Below are 26,147 nucleotides of genomic sequence, written 5' to 3'. Positions count from 1 at the left end.
TTGAAGACCTCATTGTCAGACGTGCAGCTCCTTTTGACTTCATTAGAAGTTGTGCGTACTCAGGCTCTAATTCAGCAAAGTACTTAAGTCTGCGCTTAACTTCAAGCCTTAATAACCTGGATTGCCATTGACAGTGGGAGTGTTAGATAATTATTTCAGGCACCTTAGGACTCATTTAATACGCTACTTTGATACTGTGTGGACAGTGGCCTTTTAGGTAAAATCAAGCAACAGTCCCATGTTCATTCAAAGCCATTTATATACCACCATGAGATTCCCTCCCTTTGTTTATAACTGACTAAAAGCAGTAAATCCACTTGGAGCAGAGGTGCAGTGGGGCAAGTCACCATCCACTCCCACACTGGTAGGAATCAGAGCTAGGCTGAACTGCCCCAGAAGTGAATTCCAATATCCAGGAAAGGGCAAGGGCAGCTCCACCAGGAGACGTGCTATTGGGTATTCCTCCTGGGCAGTGTCTGCTGTTAGGGCACCAACTGAGCCTTGACTGTTTTTCAAAGCTCTTCTTCACAGGGGCCAACGTCCCCTCTGGTGCAGCTTCCCTGATTGTCCTAGGGATGGAAAGTGTGCATGCTCTCCAGCTTGAAATTTACCCCCCACTCTCAAGTTTGCATTTAGCACTGTCCAAATGCTTTTTACAGTGCTATGTACACGTGTAAACTTGATTGAAAAATATGTAGCTGAGCACCCTTCTCTTTGAGATCACTGACTCAGATCTGGCCTAGAGAATTAATAATATCTGATGACTCTTGGGGGGCCAGTGTGAAATAAGTTGATAGTATCACTCTGGTTCCTAGACAATGGTCCACGGCACAAAAGCACCACCACAATTGGCACTGTCACTGACGTTGCAGTCTTGGCAAAGAGATGAAACACTGAAGGGGCATGAAAACAAATCTCTCTGCTCTGGAGTTGTCCTGCCAATTTAGGGCCGAGGCACACTGTGGAGGCAGGTGATGTGGAGGTTGTGTCTCTGCCTGTTCTGTACCTGTCCGTTGGATAAAATGAAAACTACAGACTCTCGGGTGGTGAAGCCAACACCTCGAATTGGGGTAGCATGGGAGACACGATGGGTTTGTGAGTAAATTGCTATCATCATTTTTCACACTTCCAAAAGCAGTGTTCTTGGACAATATTATACTATTATTACTATATGTCTTACACCTAGATATTCACATTGTTTGTCAGCAGAATTGTATTTACTTGCAACTTCTTTTTTCTTTTTTTTCTGAAAGTAAGGGCTTCACTGGGACTGAATTTGTGGAGAAATGCAAAATTTGGCCCAATGTATTTGGGTCAATTATAATTTTTAGGACAGAGACTGCTACTGTGATATTTGTTTGTAAAATGCTTACCACAATGGAGTTCTGATGAGGGCTGTGGAGCATTACTGGAGTGTAAATAACAAATGTATTAATGTGCATAGTTCCTGCTAGTATCCACTCCCTGCAAACTGTAGAGGCCTGATCCTGCAAAGTGTTGAGCATTTCCTGTGAGTTGCTCCTACTCAGCCCCTCTGACTCAGGGCTCTGTATCTTACAGGTTTGGACGCTGGGATCCAAGAGCACATTTTAATAGAGGTTTTGTCTGTACAGTAGTTTAGTGCATGGTAAGATGGGGTGTGAATCTACAGTACACCATGCACTAAGTGGACCGTGCTACTGCACACTAACAGTTCTACAGTGCACTGTGATCTTCTCCCTTTTCAAATAGCAGTAGGTCAAAGCACACTACGGAACTTTTTGTGCAGGGGCGGCATGATCCGTGTGTACAGTTACTACGTGTCTGGCCAGAGTGCTGTAGACTTGCACGCTGGCTTGCCACACACTAAATCACCACATAGACATGCCGTGAATATCTTCTTGCCCTTATATGTATAGACAGATGGAGAATATCTTATTGCCCTTATATAAACCCATGGTATGCCCACATCTTGAATACTGCATACAGATGTGGTCTCCTCATCTCAAAAAAGATATACTGGCATTAGAAAAGGTTCCGAGAAGGGCAACTAAAATGATTAGGGGGGTTGGAACAAGTCCCATATGAGGGGAGATTAAAGAGACTACGACTTTTCAGCCTGGAAAAGAGGAGACTAAGGGGGGATATGATAGAGGTATATAAAATCATGAGTGGTGTGGAGAAAGTGAATAAGGAAAAGTTATTTACTTGTTCCCATAATATAAGAAATAGGGGCCACCAAATGAAATTAATGGGCAGCAGGTTTAAAACAAATAAAAGGAAGTTCTTCTTCACACAGCGCACAGTCAACCTGTGGAACTCATTGCCTGAGGAGGTTGTGAAGGCTAGGACTATAACAGGGTTTAAAAGAGAACTGGATAAATTCATGGAGGTTAAGTCCATTAATGGCTATTAGCCAGGATGGGTAAGGAATGGTGTCCCTAGCTTCTGGTTTGTCAGAGGGTGGAGCTGGATGGCAGGAGAGAGATCACTTGATCGTTTCCTGTTAGGTTCACTCCCTCTGGGGCACCTGACATTGGCCACTGTCGGTAGACAGGATACTAGGCTGGATGGACCTTTGGTCTGACCCAGTATGGCCATTCTTATGTTCTTATGTTCCCTTAGTATTGGTTTTGTCCTGGTTCTATGAACCTGCTTCCTGTTGTGTTAGTAAACTTGAACTTCACATGCCTAAGCCACTTATTCCATGTTCTTTTTTTTATCATAGCAGTTCAGCTTTGTTTCCGTTCCCACGGATGTTCTGGAAATAGAAGTTAAGGACAAGTTTGCAAAGAGCCGGCCGATCATTAAACGCTTCTTGGGGAAACTTTCCATGCCAGTGCAACGCCTGCTGGAGAGACATGCTATAGGGTAAATCTGTTATCTGTGTGACTTTTGTGTTACTGAAGGCTCACACTGCCACTGTGAAAAGGAGAGCAAAATCCATGGCTGAAACAGCATGATATAATCAAATAATCTTGCTCAAATGAAATTACTTACTTGACAGGGATTTGTCTGATTAATGATGCTGGTTTAAGTTAGAATTTACTTCCTTGTTATAAACTTAGGACTCTCCAGTAAAAGTCCTTGCTGAGTGCAACGGTTTTGTTTTCTGATGAGTCCCAAACCTTGCTTTATTTTGTCTCTACACATGGTTCCCTGAAGCAAGCAAACTCAGTGAAAGACATATCTACAAGTACGCAGACAACAAATACACAATCCCCAGGTTTACATGAATACTAGAATAATCTCATTTATTCAAGTTATAAATGTACATAAAACTACCCTGGGAGCATATGCAGCACCAAATGGAAATTAAAATGTGCTTCTCCAGAAGGCATACAGATTTAACACTCTTCATGCTCAGTAGTTTACAAACATTGACTAAGCTTCAGATGGGGGCAATGAGCAGATCATCTTTTTTCTAGTTTCACTCTTCTCTGAGGGGGGTTGTGGGACTTTTGGGTAAAGTGTGTCTTCAAGACGGACTGGAAGAAAGAAAGGGTGCAGGCATCATGACTGCCCAGGGATGTGCTCTAGGTGTATCACGGCATGGAAACAGGAGTGGGAGGAAGACATGAAGGGGCAGTCAGCTGAGTAGCTCGAAGGGCGAAGAAGAGAGCAGAAAAGAAACAAGAACAGAGAAGCAGGTAAGGGGAGTCAGGCTGTACAGGACTTTGAAGGCAAAGACAAAGAGCTTGAATTTGATACAGAAGGAAAGGGGAAGGAAATGCAGGGATTTGAAGAGGAGTTTGACATGGTCAGATCATCAGGCAGGGAAGACTTGCCACCACATATATCCCAGCAGACCTGGGTTACTAACTTAACTGAATCTTTCCACTGTAGTTGGAGACATTGGCCCCCGCTTCCCAGCTATTCCTTCCCTCATGCTCTCAGACATGCCCGCACTGCAGGTTGAAATAATACAGTGTGAATCACCTTTGAAAATGTCAAGTGTTTGTGAAGGATACAGCAGCTTTCTCCATTCGCTGTAGATACTGGATGAGTTTACAGTCTCTGTAACAGTACTTGCTTTCTTACAGGGACAGGGTTGTCAGCTACACTCTGGGACGTAGGCTTCCAACAGATCACGTCAGCGGTCAGCTGCAGTTTCGGTTTGAGATAACTTCTTCTATCCATCCAGGTATTGGCTTCTTCAGTAATGCCTTATTTACAGAGAGCTGAATTTTTTGTTTACATTCTTTTCACCTACAGAGGCTTGAATTCTTTTAGGGCTAGACTGGGTCTTTAGGCAGGGTCATGAGCAAAGGATAGTACATAAGCTACCCCCCGTGGCAGAAGCACAATCCCTGCCCTGCTTTCCCTTTGCTCCTAGAGTGTGAAGTCATTTACTGCTGGCCTACACTATTAAAGGATCATCTCCTCCCCTAGAATGACTCCGGGAGAGTTAAGGTTCTTCACACTCCCACATCACCTACTCCAGGGAGGGAGTAGCTCTGCTTACTCCTATCCACCCAGATCCAAGGTGTGCTTAGCCCACATAGGTATATAAGGGTGGGAGGAGGTTCTTGGTCATGCTTACTCCCTTTCACAGGGTACATATTCCAAGTCACAGTCTTGTCCACTAATAAGAATTTATTGGCAGCCACTCTGTAAAAATGCTTTTTCTGCTGTGTATTCCACATAGCTCACCACTGAGAATCCGTTATGTCAATATCAGAATAGCATAGAGAGATATTGTTGTTGAATCAGGACCTTTCTGAATATCAGCAAGGACTCACATTAAGCATTACTTCTTCCACTGGCCGCAAAAAAAATAGCACCATATAGAGTTTCTGATTGTGTCATAGCCAACCTTCAGGCACACCAAGTTTTTGCTTTACACGGTACACATGGTTTTAGACTGATTTAGTTCTTGTGTTTGTGACTATTGTCGATGGGGGGAAGGGAGAAGGTATTTTCCAGATCATAACAAATTTTAAGTGAGAAATGAGGGCAACATCATAATAGCAAAATAAATAAACAGATAATAATACACAACAAGACAGAGAAAGGGAAACCATGGGATGGAGGAAGAAATTGTTATCACGGTTTTAGATCTCAGCTTTCCAGCAGGACTTTTACATGCTGTATTTAATCCATCAATATAAGTATCTTGCTTCTGTGATTAACTATGTTCTGTTACTTGCACAGAGGCCTGTGGGTTTGAGTACCCTATGAATAAAATGTTCAGTAGGGGGAGTAGAGCTGCTTGGAAATTTTCTGATTTTGACATTTTTCCATGCAAATTTTCAAAAAAAAATGTTCTCATTTTTTGGCCTGTTCTAGTTATTAGTCAGTCCTGTAATGATGGTGCCACCTTGATGCTAGATTTCAGTGTGAGGATCCAATGGTACTGCCCAGGGAATCTTTCTGTCCCTCTGTAACAGAGCCCCTGTGAGGCTATGAGTGCTTACTTTGAAAGGAAATAGTTATATTGGTAGTTGGAAAATGTGATCCCTGCTTGTTGTGCAACCCTTTCTCACCTTCAGGGCATAACTGGGCCAGTTGGGTGGTGGTGAAAGCACGTCGGTTGCAACTGGGATCCTCAGGTTTTATGTCAGGTAGGGAGTAACCCCTGGGAGGAGGTGGGGTGGGCAAGAGTAATGTCAGAAGATGTGTGTGTTGGGGAGGGGATTCCTTCCTCCCAGTAGGGTAGGGTGGAAGAGGAAATGGGGTTCAGTTCCCCTCTTTGGAGAAGTATTAGGTGTGGGTTGGAGTAGCAGTAATGGGATGTGGGGGGCTGGGAGCAATGGTTGAACCCTTTCCATAAGAATGTGTCCTGGATGGGGATTCGCAGGAAGGAGGAGTCCTGGCACAGGTTGCAGCAGGGAGAGCAGTGTACACACTACCGGGATTAGGCCGCCAATTGTTACACACATTGTTCAGATATTTCCTAGTGAAAAATCAAGAATCTGTTTAGTTACCTATCTGTGTAACACGATAATGTATGGTTTTAATTTTCTTGGATTTCTGTGGATGCTTGTGCTCCCACAACCTATGCCCCTGATTCAGTAAATGCCTCTTGTTAGAGGACAAGGTGAGTGAGGATTATCTTTTATTGGACCAACTTCTGTAGGTGAGAGAGACACACTTTCAAGTTTACACAGAGCTCTTCTCTGGGTCTGGGAAAGGTACTCAGAGTGTCACAGCTAAATACCCGGTGGAACAGACTGTTTAGCATAAGTAGTTAACACATATTGTAAGAGACCATTCAAGGTGAAGTGGCCAGTTAACACCTCTGCAGTCATAGGACAAAAAAGGGGGGTTAGTGGGCCACAGAGAGATGTAATAAACCATAAATCCCATCTCTTTATTCAGTCCATGATTTTTAGTGTCTAGCAGCATTATGAATTTAAGCTCCCAGGCTTGTCTTTTGAAAGTGTGTGCAGGTTCCCTATGAGGATGAGGACTGAGATGTCAGATATGGAGTGATTGTTTTGTGAAAAGTGTTCACCCATGGGTGAATATGGTGTTTTTGTCTTTTTATCATTTTCCTGTGTGAGTTTATTTGAGAGTGTGGTGATTTTCTGGTTTTACCCACATAGTTGTTACTGGGGCATTTAGTGCACCGGATGAAATACACCGCATGTTGTGATAGGCACTTGTAGGACCCATGGATCTTGAAAGGTATGTTGTGGAGGTGGGTATCTATCATTGTGGCAGTGGAATAATTTCTTTTCTTGTTGCACGCAGATGATGAAGAAGTCTCCATTAGTGCAGATCCTGAGTCAGCTGAACTGCAGGAAAGCCCTGTGAACAGCGCTGCAGAGGAAATCCTTGGTGAGCCTCCCTGCACCGACACAGTGACCTCAGAAAGTACAGCTCCAGAGCAGCTAAATGGATGCAATGTGAATGGTGTCAATGTTGATAGCCCTGGGGAAGTCAACCAGAACAGCTTAAATGAAGAGCGAGCAGGAAATAGGGAGGTTGATGCAGGGCCAGCAGATGCTATTGAGTCCTTGGAATCCATCCCAGGGGAAGTGCTGCCTTCCCTGAGTGCTATGGACCTCTCTGAGCAACTGGCTCTGCTGGCTTGCACTCCTCCTCTGGAGACTGAAGTTAGGGAAAATAATAAAGTCAATTCTGTTACTCAGGGACACGACGACTTCTTTACCAGCGTAGAAGCACTAGATACTGATGAGGTGAGTGCAGACATACAGACTGTCAAGGACCTAGAGAAAATTCAGGATGAGGAAGGGGCTTCAGCCCAGGAGGAGGAAGACAATAAGCTGCAGCTAAGAACAACAGGGAAGAGGAAAAACAGGCCCTGCTCCCTTCCTGTGTCTGAACTGGAGACGGTGATTGCATCAGCATGTGGTGAGCCTGAGACCCCTCGCACACACTACATACGGATCCACAATCTGCTTCACAGCCTGCCCTCAGCACAGATGAGTAGCGATGGAGAGGAGGAGCAGGGAGGCGGCGAGAATGACGAAGAGTCGACAGTGAAGGAAGCATCAGAGAAAGATGTGGTTAGCGAGTCTGAGACGCTAGCGGCAGATCCTCCTCCTGAAAGTGGAACTGATGAGTATTTCAGTCGCGGGACTGTGCCCCGCAGCACCTCGATTGAGCACCTCTCAGACTTAAATGAGCAGCTGTTGGATGGGGAACATCCCATGACTGGAAGCGAGAGTGAATCAAGTTCCAGACCGTATGGGGACAATGAGTGCGACACCTCTTGCTACAGCACCTCCTGCTACAGTACGTCCTGCTACAGTACGTCTTGCTACAGCACATCCTGCTACAGCCCGTCCTGTTACGACAGTAACAATCGCTTTTCCAGCCATACCCGTTTCTCCTCTGTTGACAGTGCAAAGATTTCTGAGAGCACGGTCTTTTCCTCACAGGATGATGAGGAAGAGGAAAACAGTGCCTTTGAGTCAGTGCCAGATTCAGTGCAAAGCCCTGAACTGGACAGGGAGCAAGTGGATGTCTCCGCCCAGTGGCCAGATGAACTCGTAGCTCATGGTGGGAATCCACAAAGAGCAACAGAAACTCTAGAGTCCCCAGTAGCAGGTCCGAGCAACAGAAGAGAAGGTTAGATTCTGAGACTCAATATGCAGAACAACCTTGATTATCTGGATGTCAGCAGAGGCATCAGATAATCGAAGTTGCAGATAAAAAAGGAATTCTCAGTATTATTAATAAATATATGGGAGACGTGACCTGTATTAGGTATTGGGGGGGTTGGATAATTGAGGCTGTGCTGAAAAAAACAAATCAGAGATCAGCACTTCTATCGTCAGTTTCTGTTAAATAGTATAATAATAAATATAGCATCTTACACATCAGGTCAAAATTAGGATCACCAGTTCTACCAGTCTGACCCTACTTCCAAGGGATTTCTCAGTGTTACATATCTTGTGTGCTACCGTGTGTCTTACAAATGACAAGAAGATCTGTGTGTGTTTATGAAGGGGCAGATCCTGAACTGGAGTAAATCAACTGATTTACAGCAACTGAGGATCTGGCCCAATATGTGTGTGTATGTAATATATATACAATCCATACACACAGAGAGTATATTATGGAGAAATCCTAGTATTTTCTAGTTTAGGTTGAGTCTGCTTTCTGTTATAAACCCAATTTACTAACCTTGTCCCCCTACATTCACCCAAATCAACCTCAGATTTCACTTGCGACAGATCGTATTTCCTTGGATGCATAACTATCAAATACAGTTCCTATCACCACATGTCTCTGTAGGTATACTGCGTATAGATATATATCATTGTCTGTTTATGCTGTCATCATAGTTGTTTAGTTCTTTTTATTCTTGGACACTTCAATTCCTTGTGTTCAGTTCCTCCCTGGCGTCACTCACTTTACTCCAGTGAGTTCAATCACTTGTCTTTTCTTCAGCTTGTGTACTGATTTTTTGAGATTGAAGAAGTACAGGTTCAGATGCTTGGCTACAGCCACAGAGTGTGCAGCAAAGGGGAAAAGAGGGGTTGTAAAGGTAGTCCTTGTGTTCCCCAATCTTGTGCTAGAATGTTCCTCCAGCCTGATTTACACTAGCTGCTCACCATGGCTGCACGAGGGATCACCGGCCCCAGCCATGCCATCCTTCCCCCAGCCACATCCCCTAGTCCAACAGAAATAGCAGCGGTGCATGAGTCACTGTGCCACCAGAGGATCTCCCTACCCTGGCATGGTCCTGGATATGCCAGTTTTGGGCCTCCTTCCAAACATTTATGTACTGCATACCCTTAATTATTTGCTCTGTAGTGCAGGATTTAGTCCAAAGAATCAAAATTCCCAGAACTACACAGCAACAGAGATGAGAGAAACACTCAGTAACATGGGCACTCTTCACTGTACATGAGGCTCTTTCGGTGTAGACAGTATTCGTGTGTGTGTGTGTGTGCAGAAGGGTGCACGTGTGGCTTTTTTGTTTGTTTTGTGGTGTGTGTACATACAGAGAAAGAGAACAGAGTTTGTGCCCTCATAAAAATGGATTCAGCAGTACTCTGATATTAAGCTTCAGATTTCTGGAGATGTCCCTTGAGTATATTTAAAGGGCACTGTAGAATGTTCACTGTGGCTTTACTTTCGCTAGTAGAGAGAGAATACAAGAGAAGGACAGCATTGCTGGTTAGTTCACCATGTTCTTCTAATATTGTGTGAGATGTTTCAATAGTTGATCACATTGTTTAATTTATTTGGTGGTTATTAAAAGTACAGTAGATATGGTCGCCTTCATCTGCTCCAGGTGACTGACACCCCATGCTTCAGCTGGCTTGGCGTAACTAACTTGACTAGGGGGAGTCAATTATGGTGAGGTAAGTAAAGAAATGCAGACTGATAATCTGGCAATTGGTGACAACTGTAGCAACAGGAAAATTTAACCATTATTACAGATGTGTTTGCAGCACTGCATAGTAATTTAAAATAATTCTACTTTGTATTCAAAGAGAGGGGACATGTAACTGTGAGATGTGTCTATACACTTATTAGAGGCTTTACTGAAGACATTTCAGAGGGGTGTGATATCATGAGAGCACCCAGGTGCGTGTGTAACTTTACCTACATTTTGTCCAGGTAATTTTTTTCATTAGTGAATGGTGCAAGTTTTTTTTTTACAAAAAAAAGTGTATTAAATTCACATACAAAATTCCCTTCTGCCTTTCCATGTAATATTTATATTCTACATATTGGCAGTTTAAGGGGGAATATATTTTAGATAACATTTTTTAATTTATACTTTGATGGCAAGATATAGCTTGTTTTTATAGAGTGGTAAGATTTAGACATGAAAGGTGGCTAAACCAATCAACATTATTTGTATGGTTCTATCCTGTTTTTCTTTTTTTAAATACAGTGGTATAATTTTCTGGCAATATCACAAGCATTAAAGATCACTTTGTTTCTAAGCTTACCTTGGATTTTAACTGTATCTGTTTTATACCCGCGGTAAATTATTTATGCTTTCTGGAGTTGAAGGTTTCAGTAGGAAAACTATTGTCACACAGCTTGAAAAAGTGACCAGCAGTGGGATACAGTATATAATTCTCAAAAAGAAAAGGAGTACTTGTGGCACCTTAGAGACTAACCAATTTATTTGAGCATAAGCTTTCATGAGCTACAAAGATTTTAAGAAAGGACTGGGGCAAATATTCTCTGAATTCTAGTACCCATGAAGTGCAAAAGTATGGGTTCCAAGTGCTCACATTCAATTCTAACATAAGGAATAATGTGACCTCCCCACAGTAAGATTGTAGTTCCTGAAAGGATTCTAGTGATGTCACAAATGCTGAGTAATTTATTCACATCACCAGGACGCCAGGATGGAAATATGTACAGTTTTCATTTGGATGTATGTATATAGGTACATATTTAATACAATACAGTGTTCAAAAAATCTTCCTCTGCCCCATCTACAGTATCTCTCAGCCTCTTCTCTTTCTGTACTTCAGGTCTCCCCCCTCTTTATCTCAGGTTCCTTCTTTCCTGTGTCTTCTTATCTTTTGCTCTCCTCACCCCACCTCTCTCCTATGTTTTTGGTCTTTCTCTCACTCTCCCCACCTTCCACTCAAACTTGACAGTTTGAATTTTGAACTGTTTGTATTCTAGTTTCCATGACTTTAAAAGTACAGCAGATGCATGCCTTCTGCATTGCAGGGACTGCAAAATCCTGCCACACCACTTCACATACACTCTTGTGGATTTGCTCTAAAGGAGGCTTTTGTAATAGCAAAGAAAGTAGCTCTCGGCATTTAGCTGGAATGAATGCAAGGTTGGAGCTGGGATTTTTGTATGGTCCTTCCAAGTTCCTGCAGGAACTCCCAAAACCTTGCACTTGGTAGCATTTATGAAGTACTTCTCAGACATCAATCCTGATTCCCCTCACTTACATTGGTGTAAATCTAGAGTAAATGAGTCCAGAATCTAGCCCATCATTTCTTATTAGGTGCTCAAGCCCAAGATCGGATCCTTATCTGCATTATTTTAATAATTCTTTGCCATGTAAGTTAGTAAAACCGTGCCTGGACATATGAATAAGCCATAGCAGCTAATACACCAGGTGGTTGCCTGCCCTGTTTTTTTTTGTTTGTTTTTGTTGGGTTTTGTTTTTGTTTTTCAGTTCTTTTAGTAACTTGTTTTACAGTAGTGCATTTTAAACCACTTTTTGCCAAAACAGTGAATGAATATGAATATCTTGAATATCTTGTCCATAGGTGATTGTCCTTTACTCCATAATTCTCAGCCAGTCAGCCAGCTTCCTTCCCTGAGGCCTGACCACCATCACTATCCAACTATTGATGAGCCTCTTCCACCAAGTAAGCTTTAGTTTTTTAAATGTATTATTTTTTTCAACCTTTCCTGTTAACCTAAAACAGTGTACAGGTCAGTATGTCTCTAAATAATCTCCTCATCCCTTGCATCCACCTTGTTCCAAACCCACTTAATGTGTCCTTTTATTTTCCTTATTTGGTCCTTACTGTAGGTGTCACCATGTCATCTTGGGCAAGACACACAACTGCTCTGTGCCTCAGTTTCCCCATCTATACAATGGGGATAATAACACTTCAGTGTCTCAGAGGAACGTTGTGAGGTGGTAAAAGTGTTTTGAGCTCCTCCAATGAAAGGCTGTGTGTATTGTAAGGGCAAAGTAGTCTTATTGTCTTTAATGTTTGTCCTCTAGCCTAATCGTTGCATCTCTGTGGCACATTATGGGTATGTCTACACAGAGTTTCAGAGCCCAGGTCAAGTGTGGTGGGCTTGCGGAGCTCATGCTGTGGGGCTAAAAGTAGTAACATAGACAATTGGGTTCAGGCTGTAACCCTGCAAGCCTGAGTCAATTGACCTGGGCTCTGAGACTTACTGCCATGGGTAATTTTTTGCTGTGTAGACATACCCTGTGTCAGCTTCAAAAGACAGCTTGGGATGCTGTCTTGTCCTTGCAGCCTTGCTTGCAATGCCAGGCATTCTCAAAATCAGGATTCTCTTTTGAAAAATTGAGACAGGTAGCAATTCTTAATCAGAGTGATAAGAGGAGAAGACAGGGACAAGGTAGGTCACATTCTAGTGATGTCACATTTCAATTGCAGTGCCCCCTCTAACAGTTAATGTGAGGGTCTCTGCTCTGAAGCAGAGTGACTGACGTATGGACCTACAGCTTTCTCTATCTGCATGTTTTTGTGCTTCCATATAAGAGCACTTCTGCACTTTACTGGGGAGGATTTCATAGCTTTTAACTTTTTGCATTAGCATTATTTGTCCAGTAGAGCGCACTCTCTGCCCTACAACACATAGTGTATCATCTTTCGAGTTTAGCACATGGTTTAACAGGAAAAAATGCTCAGCATCTTGAAAACTAACCAGGCTTAAAAACAAATCTATTTTCTTCTCAGCCTGAGTAAAGAATGTAGCCTTTTGGCCTATGGTGTCCTTAAAAAAAAAATCATTTATGCACCAAGTTGTTAGTATTTCCTAAGCTGAAAATTCCACTCGATGCTGGCATCAGTTATACAGTAGTGGTGAATGATCCAACTGCCTTCAGCCCCATGAAGTCTTATTAGGGGCACTGTGTGGCCTACCAGTGAATGATGAATTAGGAACAGTTACATCTGTAATAAGTAAATATTTCTCTTCCCCCTAATCTTACCTCACCACTTTGTGAAGGGGAGAAATTTCCAGCTACACTACCTATTAATAGGACACTGACAGCAGCCATGCAAATGAAATTTACTCTAATCCATGCACTGATCGGAGACATTCAAGTTCAGCCCTATGGCTTGATTAATACATTCCACCTCCGTTTTAACACCAGCCTCAAAAGGTAAGTAGTTGCTCCTAATGAAGGCAATTATGATGGAGTTTAATCTACACAAAAGCAAAAGTACAATCATCTGATAGTAATATTTATTTAATAATGCACCCATTATTTTGATAGCTACACTATATCCTACTTGTAATACATGTAAAGTATTTTGTCCCTGAATATATCCCTCTTCAATGTGCAGTGCCACATGAATTTTTGCTAAAGAAATTGAATTAAATAATTCCTCAGTTGATATCCATGCAATTCCCAGTACAATCTATGACATTTTTAAAGCCCATGAGAAGTACAAACTGAGGTCTGATCTGAAGATTTTTCTTTTTCCAGTGTTGCAGAAAGACCCTTTTCCCTTGCTTATCACAACTAAATCACTCTTAAATATGAGAGAGAGACGTGGCAGGGGCAGCTCCAGCCACGCCAACATGCCATGTTTGGAGGGCAACGCCTGCCCGAGACACGCAGTTTGGGGGAGGGACAGTGCCCCTCATGCTCCTCCCAAACCACACCCATGGAGAGAGATTATTCATTTTAATCAGGTCTACAGTGAACAATGTTGAGAGCTTCTAAAAGGAGGAGACACCAGAGTCTGTCCATAGTTATGGTTGAAGATCATTTCCCATCATTACAAGAACAATATCGACTGAACCTTAACATTCCCATAGCCAAATCCATGTGCCTGAAATATCACATGCCAGATTTTAGCTCATGGTAGAATATTTTGTGAGGTTTCAGGAAAATCAGTTAAAGGCTTTTGGGAGACAGGTAGATTCAAAAAGTGAGGTGGTTTTCCTCTTGTAGTCAGTCTTGCTTGATCATAGCACCAAAACAATTTGACTTCAAAATTTAGTTTATTCTGTTAGTCCTGATGAGAACTTTTTCTTTGACTGAGCTGCACCACTTAGAAGATGTACCACAGACAGGGATGTAAAGAGTAGCAAGGTGACTTTGTCCCTCCGGGGTTGTGGGTCTGCCAGGGACAGGTTTGGCTCATGGTGTAAGTAAGAGTAATGTAATACTCTTACTTATGTGATGTAATGTGGTGTAATGTACCTAGGGCTGCAGTGGTCCCAAAGGGCCATCTGGCAGCCCAGGATAATTGGAGTGCAGAGCACAGTGGCCTCACTTTCTCCTGATCCCAGGCTATCTCCTGGTGTGCCCCTACTCTGAAGTTATAAGGAGTAGGGCCATAATGTCAGCCCTATACTGCCCAGAGAAACCCTCTGCTAAGGGGTAATTCCCACATGTGGTGAGCTGGCTGGTTTTTGGACCCTTTATATCATTGGAGCAACATAAAGGGGCTGGGACGGAGCTCAAAATCATGGCCTCTGTCTATTTGTCAGTCTATGCATTTATCTATGCAGCCATCCATTCATCTTACCACAAATTCTGTGTTGTATGCCATTTGAATTACTTACTCCCCTGTGTGATGGTAATGCTGCGTGGGAGGGAAATAAATGCCCATCAACCAACCGTGAGTTTTGTTTATATGTTGGCAAGGAATAGTCACATCAGCGCACACAACTCTCTCGGGTCAGATGCTGTAGCACAAGGCTCTGACCCCTGCCCTACAAGACAAAGACGCCCCGCAGATGTATTCTCATACGCTCTCCTTGAGCTTTCACTGTGTCTCCTTTATCCTGACCTGATGTTTCCACTGTGACCTCAAGCACTGGACACATCCAGCTGCTGCTAGGTTTGACTGGATGCTTTCTGCTCAGAGGCTGGATTACCATTGTAGATACATTGTAACATGCTTTCTTCAGGCAGTGTGACATTCGGTTGGGTTTGTGGGTAACACCTACCTTAATGCATTCTGTGTGACATTGTTTTTGCTGAAGTGTGAATGTATGTGTGGTTGGCGTTAGCAAGAGTACAGAATGTGAACTGATATGTCTCAAGGAGATGTCAACTGTTATCTGGGAATTTAGAGTTCTTCAACAGGCCCTGACTGACCAGCGTCCTTCAAGAGTCCCTATAGGCTGGTTTCAGTGGAGGACACATCATTGCCTAGGGTTTACGGATTATACACAGAGTCATGATTTTGTTCAGATTGTTATCTGGGTGCTCCAATCTGGAGTGTTGGGTGCTGGTTAGCCTTTGCCCAGACCCCCACTCAGGTACCCACATGGATAACAAAGGTATTTTTAATAACATTATAAGGCATGGCACCTTAGCTTGGGCAAGCATCGTCTATTTCCTTACTAATCAGGCACAGTGTTTGGGGGAAGGTAGCTGGTTGCAGGGAGTTGGATTCTAGATGCAGTAGGAGGAAACACAGCTCTCTGTTGCTTTTGGAGGGTATGAGGGAAGGTTCACAAAGAACCCAGAACCCCTGGTCCTAAGGTGGAACACAGAGGGGAAAAAAGTGGACTTTACCACTCTTGGGGGTACAGATGTGCTCCAGGAGGGGGAATATATATTACTGTACAGCTATGTCATCAGCTGATGGATCTTTGTGTAACAATAGTGTAGTTAGATCAAATTTGTGCAACTTCACTCAAAAAATTCTAAGGTTTTTTTATGTAGAATTTGATTAGCTCATTCACTTCTTAAATTTCCTCTTATTCCTAAGACCTTTACCAGTGCTCTTGATGCTTTTAACTACCAGTGTATTTCATGCAAGCCAACAAGCAGCCATCAGATGGGTATGGGCTTTTGGTTACACTTCTGGTCAACTTGGACGTAATTTTAACAAGAGACGTGCGGGTGGAAGGCTCAGTATCTTGTTACCAATTTCCTCAGCTATCTGGTCCTTATTAGAGTGATAGATTTAAAAAATAAAAAAAAAATATGTCCAACCAGTCTGTGACAAGTTTTAGGTAGAGGGCCTTACGCTGCTCTGTATTATCCTTCTGAAAGCTTAAAAAAACCCACTATCAAGTTTATTCTGAAACATAAAAAAAGTGAACATAGGACTTGCCACACCAGATTAAATCACTGATCCACCAAGCCTAGCATCCTGGCTACCAGTAGCCAATTCCTTATGGTTTTCCCATCCACAATGAATATAGCCAGTTGTACAATGCTGTATGTGAGCGTTACATGGGGAAATTTTTATGCTCTAAAGCATGTAATTTGATTACTCACCTCAAGAAGCAGAACTATAAGAGGCATTAATGGTTATAGAATTATCCAGTCCCTTTTAAAAATAGTCACTGTGTCTCACTCATTATTGATGGCCTGTGGCAATGAATTCCACAGGGTGACTGTAGGCTCTGTGTGAAGTAATATTTATGTATGTATACTACACATACAACAAACCTGTGGAACTTATTGCTGTAGCCAAAAGTATAAACGGGTTCAAAAAAAGAACTGGATGGAGGATACCTCCTTCAACGGCTATTAGTCTAGCCATGATGGTCAGGGATGCGACCCCGTGCTCGGACAACCCTACACTTCTGACTATCATAAGCTGGGAGTGGAAGACATGGTATATCACTCCTTAATTGCTCTGTTCTGTACACTCTCCTGCAGTTCTGGTACAGGACACTGGGCAAGTTCTGGTTCGAGACAGGATACTGGGCAAGATGGACCATTGGTCTGACCCAGTTTGCCAGCTCAGATGTTCGTGTGTATGTATGTACACATGTATCTCATGAGCATCTAGGCTTTCTGAAATTTCTCAAACTGATGGCTTCCTCCTTTCCTTTCTTTTTTAATACTAGACTGGGAAGCTCGGATAGACAGCCATGGAAGGGTATTTTATGTGGATCACGTGAATCGAACCACAACATGGCAGCGCCCCACAGCAGCAGCCACTCCAGACGGAATACGCAGATCTGGTTCAATCCAACAAATGGAGCAGCTCAATCGGCGGTGAGTAATTCTGGACTGAAATCCCAAACCACCACCACCACGAAAATGTTCTAGTTAAGAGAAATGGTACTCATGTTATTCCAAACCAGCATCTGAAATGTTCCTGAAATGACTAAAACGTTCAACATAAATAAGCTATGAGATATTTGAAGGTACAATGTTGAACAACAATTAGCAGGTCAGAACCTACTGCTGGTGCATGGTTAGCATCTTGCTTTCAAAAAGGTGACATTTTTAGCACTGGCAATTTGGGAGCCCAAAATAAATTGAAACAGTTTTCAGTGCTACTTTCAGGCTGGCTTTACAATGATAAAACACTGTACTTTTTAATTAGTATTTTATGTAGTGCCATAAGTCCATAAGTCCATAAGGTACTTTACAACAGGAGGTGGTGTTTAAAAATAGCAAAGTGCCTGACCAAACAGATTACAGTCTAGAGATGCAAAGTGAACATAGTACATTGCACAGAGTGACATGTGCTCAGTCCTCATCCTCAAAGGAAACCTCTACAACACCTTCAAAAGACAAGCCTGGGAACTTAAATACATAAATGCATGTTTTTTAGTGTCCAGCAGAGTTAACAGAGACACTAGTTTTATGGCCCATTGCAACAACACGTAACACACCCTGCTGCCTACTAATGCTCCTTTTTCCTAGGACTGCTGAAGTTTTAATTGCCCACTTCATTTTAAGTGGTCTCTTACAATGTGTGAGCCCCTTATACTTAACCATCTGTCCGACCTTGTATTTTGCTTGGGCACTCTAGTTTCCTTCTCCACACCTGAAGAAAAGGAGCTCTGTGAAGTGCAAAAGCTTGTCCCTTCCTCCAACAAAAGTTGGTCCAATAATGGTTTCCCTTCACTTTTCCTCCCACCACTTATGGGAAGGATCAGTCCAGGTAAGGGTGCGAAGGCAGGATCCTTCAGAGCTTCAGTGTTACCTATGAGAACAGAGAGGACATTGTCTGGATGAGAATATGAAGAGAAGTCAAGCAATCAGGCTTTGAGTTCAGGCTTCAGCCCCACAGCTTTGAGGTGCGTCAGCATCCAGACCTCTACTCGGCTCCTCCAGCTGCTACACCTATACACCTACCCCAGTCTTATGGGAGCTATTCAGAGATGAGGTCAGGAAAGCAACAGCTCTAGTTGGTGAGAGCCTCCCTTTGTAATTTTTCCTCCACCAGTGATGCAGGCTGAATGTTATGGATGGTCATACAGTTGGAATTATGTCCCCACTATAGAGCTCTAGTGGTTCCCAAGTGCGGCCAGGTCCATGGATTGGGAAGCACCAACATGTAGCTGTTGACATCAGCAAGGTTGACAAGCTGTGACACAGCATGAATGAGATATTTGTTTGAAATAATGAGTGCTAAGGAGTATCCCACTGAAAGACATTTCAAAGCCCTTTGCACAGCTGGAGGAAACCAGAAACACTTCCTTAAAATGAATCCTGAGAGAGGGAGTCTCCCTCCAAATGAGGGAACTTTATCACTGATAGCAATGTCTGTTCAACTACTACTCTACACACACAGATTTGTTACAGTTTCCTTTGTTTCTTTGCATTTCAGATTAAATTGAGGGGAGAAGAGTAAAAGAAATAAATAGCTGGGCAATAAACTTCCACTATTACCTCAGAAAACATTTTCTCATCCTCTGCCCCTGCTTACTGTAATAATATAGTTTCTTATTTAAATAAGCAAGACTGAAATTGTTATCCTCTGATTATAGGCTTTAAAATGGCATGAAGGTCGGTTTGGGTTTTTCTAGTACTTTAAAAACATCATTTGGGGATCATCAGAGTGCCAAGCTAGGAGACAGAGGGAGCTTCAATGGTCCTTCTTTCCATGGCAGGAAAATAATATGGCAGTTACTCAGATCCTTTGTAGGGAGAAAATGGTCGCAGATGACAGCCATCAGGGAGTTTTCCTAAGGGCTAACTAGCTTTCTGAAAATGTCTGTTGTGCAAAACAGATCATAACCACAAACAGGTCCATGAGGAATTGTCCTCCTCTTCTCTCCAAACCTATCATGCTGGGCACAGAGTGGGCATTTGACTAGCATATGTAGTTTTGTTTATAGTGGTAAGACTTGCAATAGTTTGTTTTAATTATAATTTTCCTCAGAAGGTGCCAAGCTACCATATTAACGTATAAAGAAAAAAAAAAGACAGGCATTTCTAGAAACCCCTTGCAGTGAATTGGATAGATGTTGTCCGCAGCCATTAAGGGCCTGTGTAAATTATCGTTTTTTGTTGTGCTGTAACTTGAGTTAATTGATTACCAATTAAGCTGAGCTAATGAATACTATCATAAATTTATTGTAGACAGTCACCATTTGTTCCATGAGGTTCAACTCTCTTGGGTGAGCCACAACCAACCAGAACAAACGTTGGTGAGTGTCTAAACTAGACATGACAATTGTGTTAGCTAGCTCAGACTAATTGGCAATACCCTTAGGCCATATCTACACTTACACAAGTGCTCTTACAGCGGCACAGCTGTAACTGTGTTATGTCGATGGGAGAGAGCTCTCCTGTCGACATAATAAAACCAGCTCAATGAGTGGCGGTAGCTGTGGTGGTGGGAGACCATCTTCCGCTGACATAGCGCTGTGCATGTGAATGCTTATACCGGCAAAACTTATGTTTTTTCACACCCCTGAGCAGCAAAAGTTTTGCCAATATAAGTGCTAGTGTAGACATGGCCTAAGTCAGTGGCTCTCAACCTTTCCAGACTACTGTACCCCTTTCAGGAGTCTGATTTGTCTTGTGTACCCCCAAGTTACACCTCACTTTAAAACTACTTGCTTACAAAACCAGACATAAAAATACAAAAGTGTCACAGCACACCATTACTGAACAATTGCTTACTTTCTCATTTTTTACCGTATAATTATAAAATAAAAATTAGAATATAAATATAGTACTTACATTTCAGTGTATAGTATGTAGAGCAGTATAAACATTTCATTGTATGAAATTGTACTTTGTACTGACTTTGCTAGTGCCTTTTAAGTAGCCTGTTGTAAAACTAGGCAAATATCTAGATGAATTGATGTACCCCTTGGGAGACCTCTGCATACCCAAGAGGTACATGTTCCCCTGGTTGAGAACCACTGAAGTGACATCCTTGGTTTACATTTTAGTTTTCCATTTTTTCATATAGTTTGGTTCCTTTCTTGCCACCCATGTTTGGTTTAGGATTTGATCATTAATGATTTCATACACTGCAATTAAACCAATAATACCTTTGCTGCTCATTTGTATATGGGTATTTTTAGCATTTAGGATATATAGTGAGAAGTGGAGGGGATTTTCATTAGTAGCATATTTCTCCTCACTTGATTCCCAGTGGAGACTAAGCACATTACAACTGAGTAATTGTGGAATCCCATGGTTTCTTAGCACAAAAAAGCCATCTGGTAATTCTTTAATCTCTGCTGTAAAAGAGCCCCATTAAGTAAAAATGCTGAATAGACCACCAAGTCTTTAGGAGGCTTCTCTTGTTATGACTATGTTTGTATATGTGTAGCCATGGATATTTCCAAAAATTCCAGCAAAAGGGATACAAATTGGCCATTGCAACAAACTTCACCAATCTGTATTTCAGAAGTGGGAAGCAATTTTTATATTTTATGGCTGGGTGAAATAGAGAAATTATCTCTGTCCTGAAACAGGTTTCAAGATTAGCTCATTCAAAAAATTCAGGTAACTTGGATTACCAGCTTGTGAGAAAAAACCTTTTCTTAAGCTGTTGTTGAAAACCACTACTTAGGCTTGAATATTATTTTCAACAACCATTTAAAAAAAAAGTTTTGTTATTGTAGGTCAAACCTCATTGCTTGGAACAGTTTTTGGTAACTCTGCTTGAAAATCCTTTTGTGGTGAAGCAACTGTATACAAAGAGCCTGGATGATAGAGTTAAAATCAGCCTGAACTTTTGCCCCAAACTCAAACAAAATGGAACCCAAAACCTTTTGAGGTTTGAAAAAAAGCTCAGTCTACTTTCTTTCCACACAAATCTGTTCACCTTCCCACTTCCTAGATTCATCTTGGAGAAGGAGTGGAAATACCAAAATATCACTAGGAAAGCTTGCTATTTTCAGCCCTGCCAAAACCACAAAGTATTGGAAATCTAGTTTTTAAAAGGAATGCCTGTGAGTATTCTGTTCCAAGGGCCTAATCCTTCATTCTCTGGGTACTCAAAGATTCCCAATGACTTTAATGGACATTTTGCAGGATTGGGACCTAGACAAACACCCCTATATTTCTTTATTAGAAGAGTCTTCCTCCTTTACTACAGCACTTCTTGCCTTTCCTCCAGTTACTGAAGCAGTTAACAGCCACCACTGTTCAAATTACATGACATGGTTAACAATCCACTGTGATCTGGTTAAACTGTGCAGCATTTGTGAAACTAGACTTGTCTTTACATGAATAATAATAATAAATGACACACTAGATAATAGTACAGTAAAAACAGCCTCTATTGTGGTTTTTCTAAACCACTTTCTTTGACAAATCACTCTGAAAAGGGACCGATTTTCAAATGCATTCCCATAACTTTTGCCCTTTCAAAGTTGTTTTGTTTTTTTTTTTTTAAACACAATTACATGGGCATTTTCTGGTATTTATATAAGAATTTTACAATATCTAGACCCAAAAAAAGAGCCTGTTTTTGGCATACAGCTAGCATTACTGTGTAAAGTTTGCCAGCAGGGGATTTTCTAACATCTAATTAAATTGAAGCTACAGTTACCATATATATAAAACTTTTGACTATATTAACTACTTTTTTCTTCTCTGCTGTTGCATAAGGGTGTTGTAAAACTCCTACAGTATTGGAGTGGAAAGTTTACTCAATTAGCCTACAGTCAAGTGAATAAAAATTTTAAAAGCTTCTTATGAAGTAGGGGGGGAAAGTAGAGGTAAATTAATGTAGTTGTGAAATCTACTATAATAATTTGCTTATAAGGTGTATGTTTATCTAAAAACAAAAATCCCCAATTCTCTTACTTTAACCAATTCTAAATGTTATTTATTGAGCTATTAAAAGCTACATTAAAGGAAAACTTGGAATACTGAGGGAAATGAAAACTACTGTGTTAGTCAAGTATAAATCCATTAAATTTTCACCCATTTTCCATAATTTAGCCTAAACTCCAGTAACTTGTTGAGAGTTAATATGCTGTTGGAGATGCTATCTTTTGAATGGGATGTAAAACCAAGGTCCAGACTACTTGTCTTCAGAGATGTCATGGCACTTTGAAGACATTAACCCCTTGAGTTCAGGCCAAAAAAACCTAACTTGGCATAAATGCATATTTAAAAAAACAGAAAAAAAAAAGAAAAATGGAGGGATACTCTTCATAAGTCTGGAGTCATACAGATGAAAGAAAGAAGAACAGAAACTAGAAAAAAAGAAAGACAAAGAACCTTGGGCCAAAGATCAGATAGAATCAATGAAGCTACATGGATTTATGCCAGGTGGGGATCTGGCCCATTATGAATGCTGAGAGCTAATGAAAATGAGACAACAAAAAAAGTGTTTAAAAATATCAGGGTGGGGCAGAAGCTAGTTAAAATGATTAAGATAGATATCTATAATTTTTAAAAATATTTCTCATTAAATAATTTAAAATTTGTCACATTCTTGACATACATTATCAGAATCCCAGGCTGGGGCCTGGTCATGAACATAAAGGTTAGAAGCTATGGAGGTTCTCTCACCCCTAGTCTATCAAATGTTCAATGAATGAGTCACCAGTATGGCTACAGCAGGATTGACTTCCCACATTATTTATCTCTGTTTTACAATATATAGAATTAGTACTGTATACTGCATATTTTAAACAAACACAAAAACATCCTTTATGGGACTCAAACCTGCAATGTCATTAACACTCTGGCCCTGATCCAGCAAAGTATTTAAGCACCTGCTTAACTTTAAGCCCAAGAGTAGTCTCACTTGAAGTCAAACATGAAATTGCCATAACAGAGAAAAAGGTTTTAAAAGCTTCAGTCCACACCTGCCTCTTCGTTTCCCTCCTTGTTCTCACCAGCTCTGTCCCAGTGCTTAATTTGTAATGAAAGATGCCAGGGCTCAAGCAATTTTTTTACATTCATAACTGATGCAGCAAGCCCAGAGGGCTATGAACTGCCAAGCCCAGAGGTGCCAGGGCTCAGTCCTGGCAAACCCTGGCACAAATTAAACACTGCTCTGTCCCCTCCAACCCTTTCCCTTCAGCTTATCAACAAATTCAATCCATACACACACAAAAAAAGCATGGAACTAACAGGACATGTCCTGCCCTTATGTTGTTCACTCTGCTTGTGTGTTACACCACTTTCCTCTTCCCTGTGTCTGTTTTATCTAATAGATTGTCAGCTCTTTGGGGCAGAGATTGTGCATTATTCTGGGTTTGTACAGTGCCTAGCACAATGAGCCTGTTCTCGGCTGGTCCCTATGCACTACCACAACAAACATGACTAATAATAATGATTAGTAAAAAAAGAAGAATGGTTATGGAGCCAAGGTTGTGAAGTGTTGAACACATTGAGCATACTGCCATTGCAATTGTTGGGAGTTGAGGACACTCAGCACATCAGAGGATCAGGCCCTGTTTGATTGATTATGTCAACCTATGACAAATTGGGACTTGCTTCTTCCCTGCCTTTCACCTTGTATAGTTACTGATCCCTGTGGAATGTGGGTGATTTGCACAGGTGCAAGACAGGGAAGACTCAGGCCCATTGGTGCTTTAAAAGTACATGCAGATTTTAGCAATATTTTAATTGTTCAAAAGTATTGATTTTTCCAACTCATTAAGAGATAGAAAGGCATTTTTGTGAGCAGCAAAATGCTTTGTACCATTATTCCACTAAAACGTATAGCTAAATTACCTTTTTTCTTTCGCACAAAAATGCAGGTATCAAAATATTCAGCGGACTATTGCAACAGAGAGGCCAGAGGATGATGCTATTGTGAACAACAGAGTCGAGAGGCTCTCCATTGGAGGAGGAAGTGACTCTGAGGTAGACTCTTCCCAGCCAAACTCAGGTATGGGAGAGGAAGCTATTACCAGTATGTGGCACTAGATGGCATTCCATTCTGGGAAACAAGCTGGACACAGTGCCCTGATGAAGACTCAGGCTTCAGTACTTTACAGCAGAAATGGCTAAGTGAAAGGAAAGAGTATAGAGCGTGAATAGATCCTGAGAAGGAAATAAGCAAGGGTTAGGAGGCTCCTTTAATGAGTCCTTACTTAGACAAAGTGTTTTTACAATAGATTGGGTTTGAATGTTCACGTATTATACATGCAAATGGAGAAAGTGCCTATTTTCTCAAGCTTGCAGTTACAGTAGCTACACTTTCATTTTGGTGATAGTGTGATTGTGACACAATGGGGGTTGTCAAGTTCCTTCCCCACTCTGAACTCTAGGGTACAGATGTGGGGACAGGCATGAAAACCTCTTAAGCTTATTTTTTACCATCTTAGGTTAAAACTTCCCCCAGGTACAAACTATTTTCCTTTTTCTCTTGGACTTTATTGCTGTCACCACCAAGCGTTTAACAGATATATAAGTGGGAAAGAGCCCGCTTGGAAACATCTTTCCCCCAAAAAATATCCCCCCCCCCCCAAGCACTACACCCCATTTCTGGGGAAGGCTTGATAAAAATCCTCACCAATTTACATAGGTGAACACAGACCCAAACCCTTGGATCTTAAGAACAATGAAAAAAGCAATCAGGTTCTTAAAAGAAGAATTTTAATAGAAGAAAAAGTGAAAGAATCACCTCTGTAAAATCAGGATGGTAAATACCTTACAGGGTAATCAGATTCATAACAGAGAATCCCTCTAGGCAAAACCTTAAGTTATAAAAAGACACAAAAACAGGAATATCCGTTCCATTCAGCACAGCTTATTTTCTCAGCCATTTAAACAAACAGAATCTAACGCATATCTAGCTAGATTACTAACTAAGTTCTAAGACTCCATTCCTTTCTGTTCCCGGCAAATGCATCACACACACAGACAGAGTGAGAGACTTTGTTTCTCCCTCTCTCCAGCTTTTGAAAGTATCTTGTCTTCTCATTGGTCATTTTGGTCTGGTGCCAGCGAGGTTATCCTAGCTTCTTAACCCTTTACAGGTGAAAGGGTTTTTTCCTCTGGCTAGGAGGGATTTTAAGGGTGTTTACCCTTCCCTTTATATTTATGACAGGGGTTCATCCAGATCAGCCAGGGTTGTGTTACTGCCGACCTGTAACCTTGGGGGCATCTGTGCTGTGTAGGTTTGACTCACGCCCCGACACAAGCAGTCTGCTCACAGCACAATTATCTTACCCTGGCTCCCACCAGCATGGTTACTCCTTGCAGGGTGTCATCAACAGTCCCTCGTCTCCCCAAATTTAAAACTATCTCCCCTGCAGTGTCCAGTTCCTCTCACTGGACCTTCACAGAAGTTATTGCATTTGCTGCCTTCAAACAGACAGCGTGCTCACCAGCTTGTTAGTTTGGCTGAGGACCCATACTTCATATTAATGCACTGCACTGATATGGTTCTGTAATAAGATAAGAATAAGTTTATTAACAAAGAAGATAGATTTAAATGATCTCAAGTAAGAATGAAAGAGAGGAAAGATTACAAACAAAACACGCCTTCATGACTAAAAACTTAATTCTAGCAAGTTACAGTCTTGGTCTAGACAAGGTGGGGGAGGTAATATCTCTTATTGCACCAACTTCTGATGGTGAGAGAGACAAGCTTTTGAGCCACACAGAGCTCTCAAAAGTTTGTCTCTCTCACCATCAGAAGTTGGTCCAATAAGAGATACTATCTTACCCACCTTGTCTCTTGACTATCCTGGGACTGACACGGCTACAACTGCCCTGCATACAAGCTTGGTCTAAGCTCATTTCTTACCTATAGTGACTTCAGACTTCAACCCCCATGAGTAAACTCTCTCAATTACAATAGCTCTGATCCCTTGCATCCATCTGGTGATAGCTTATTGCTTCTGCTTATATCTTCCCAAAGTTCTTTGACTCTGTTTCAAGAGGCAGAAAG

At 41.7% G+C, this 26,147-nt stretch overlaps 1 protein-coding gene across 9 annotated transcripts in view; it reads left to right on the top strand.

The window, feature by feature from the left end:
* Positions 1-26,147, top strand: part of HECW1 (HECT, C2 and WW domain containing E3 ubiquitin protein ligase 1) — a 348,636-nt gene that overhangs the window by 234,511 nt on the left and 87,978 nt on the right. For 5 of the 9 annotated variants that reach the window (XM_074945287.1, XM_074945288.1, XM_074945289.1 and 2 more), the window contains 6 exons: positions 2,708-2,850; positions 4,023-4,123; positions 6,676-8,019; positions 11,661-11,762; positions 16,930-17,080; positions 24,007-24,137. In XM_074945287.1, coding sequence (XP_074801388.1) covers positions 2,708-2,850; positions 4,023-4,123; positions 6,676-8,019; positions 11,661-11,762; positions 16,930-17,080; positions 24,007-24,137 — 1,972 coding nt within the window. The remainder of the gene's footprint in view (positions 1-2,707; positions 2,851-4,022; positions 4,124-6,675; positions 8,020-11,660; positions 11,763-16,929; positions 17,081-24,006; positions 24,138-26,147) is intronic. The other 4 variants (XM_074945292.1, XM_074945293.1, XM_074945295.1 and 1 more) reach the window with 3 other exon arrangements.

This window comes from Natator depressus, chromosome 2 (genome assembly GCF_965152275.1).
Source record: "Natator depressus isolate rNatDep1 chromosome 2, rNatDep2.hap1, whole genome shotgun sequence".
In the NCBI taxonomy this organism is placed as follows: domain Eukaryota; kingdom Metazoa; phylum Chordata; order Testudines; family Cheloniidae; genus Natator; species Natator depressus.
The sequence above is the reverse complement of the archived record's forward strand: the minus strand, read 5'-3'. Positions and strand labels throughout refer to the sequence as shown.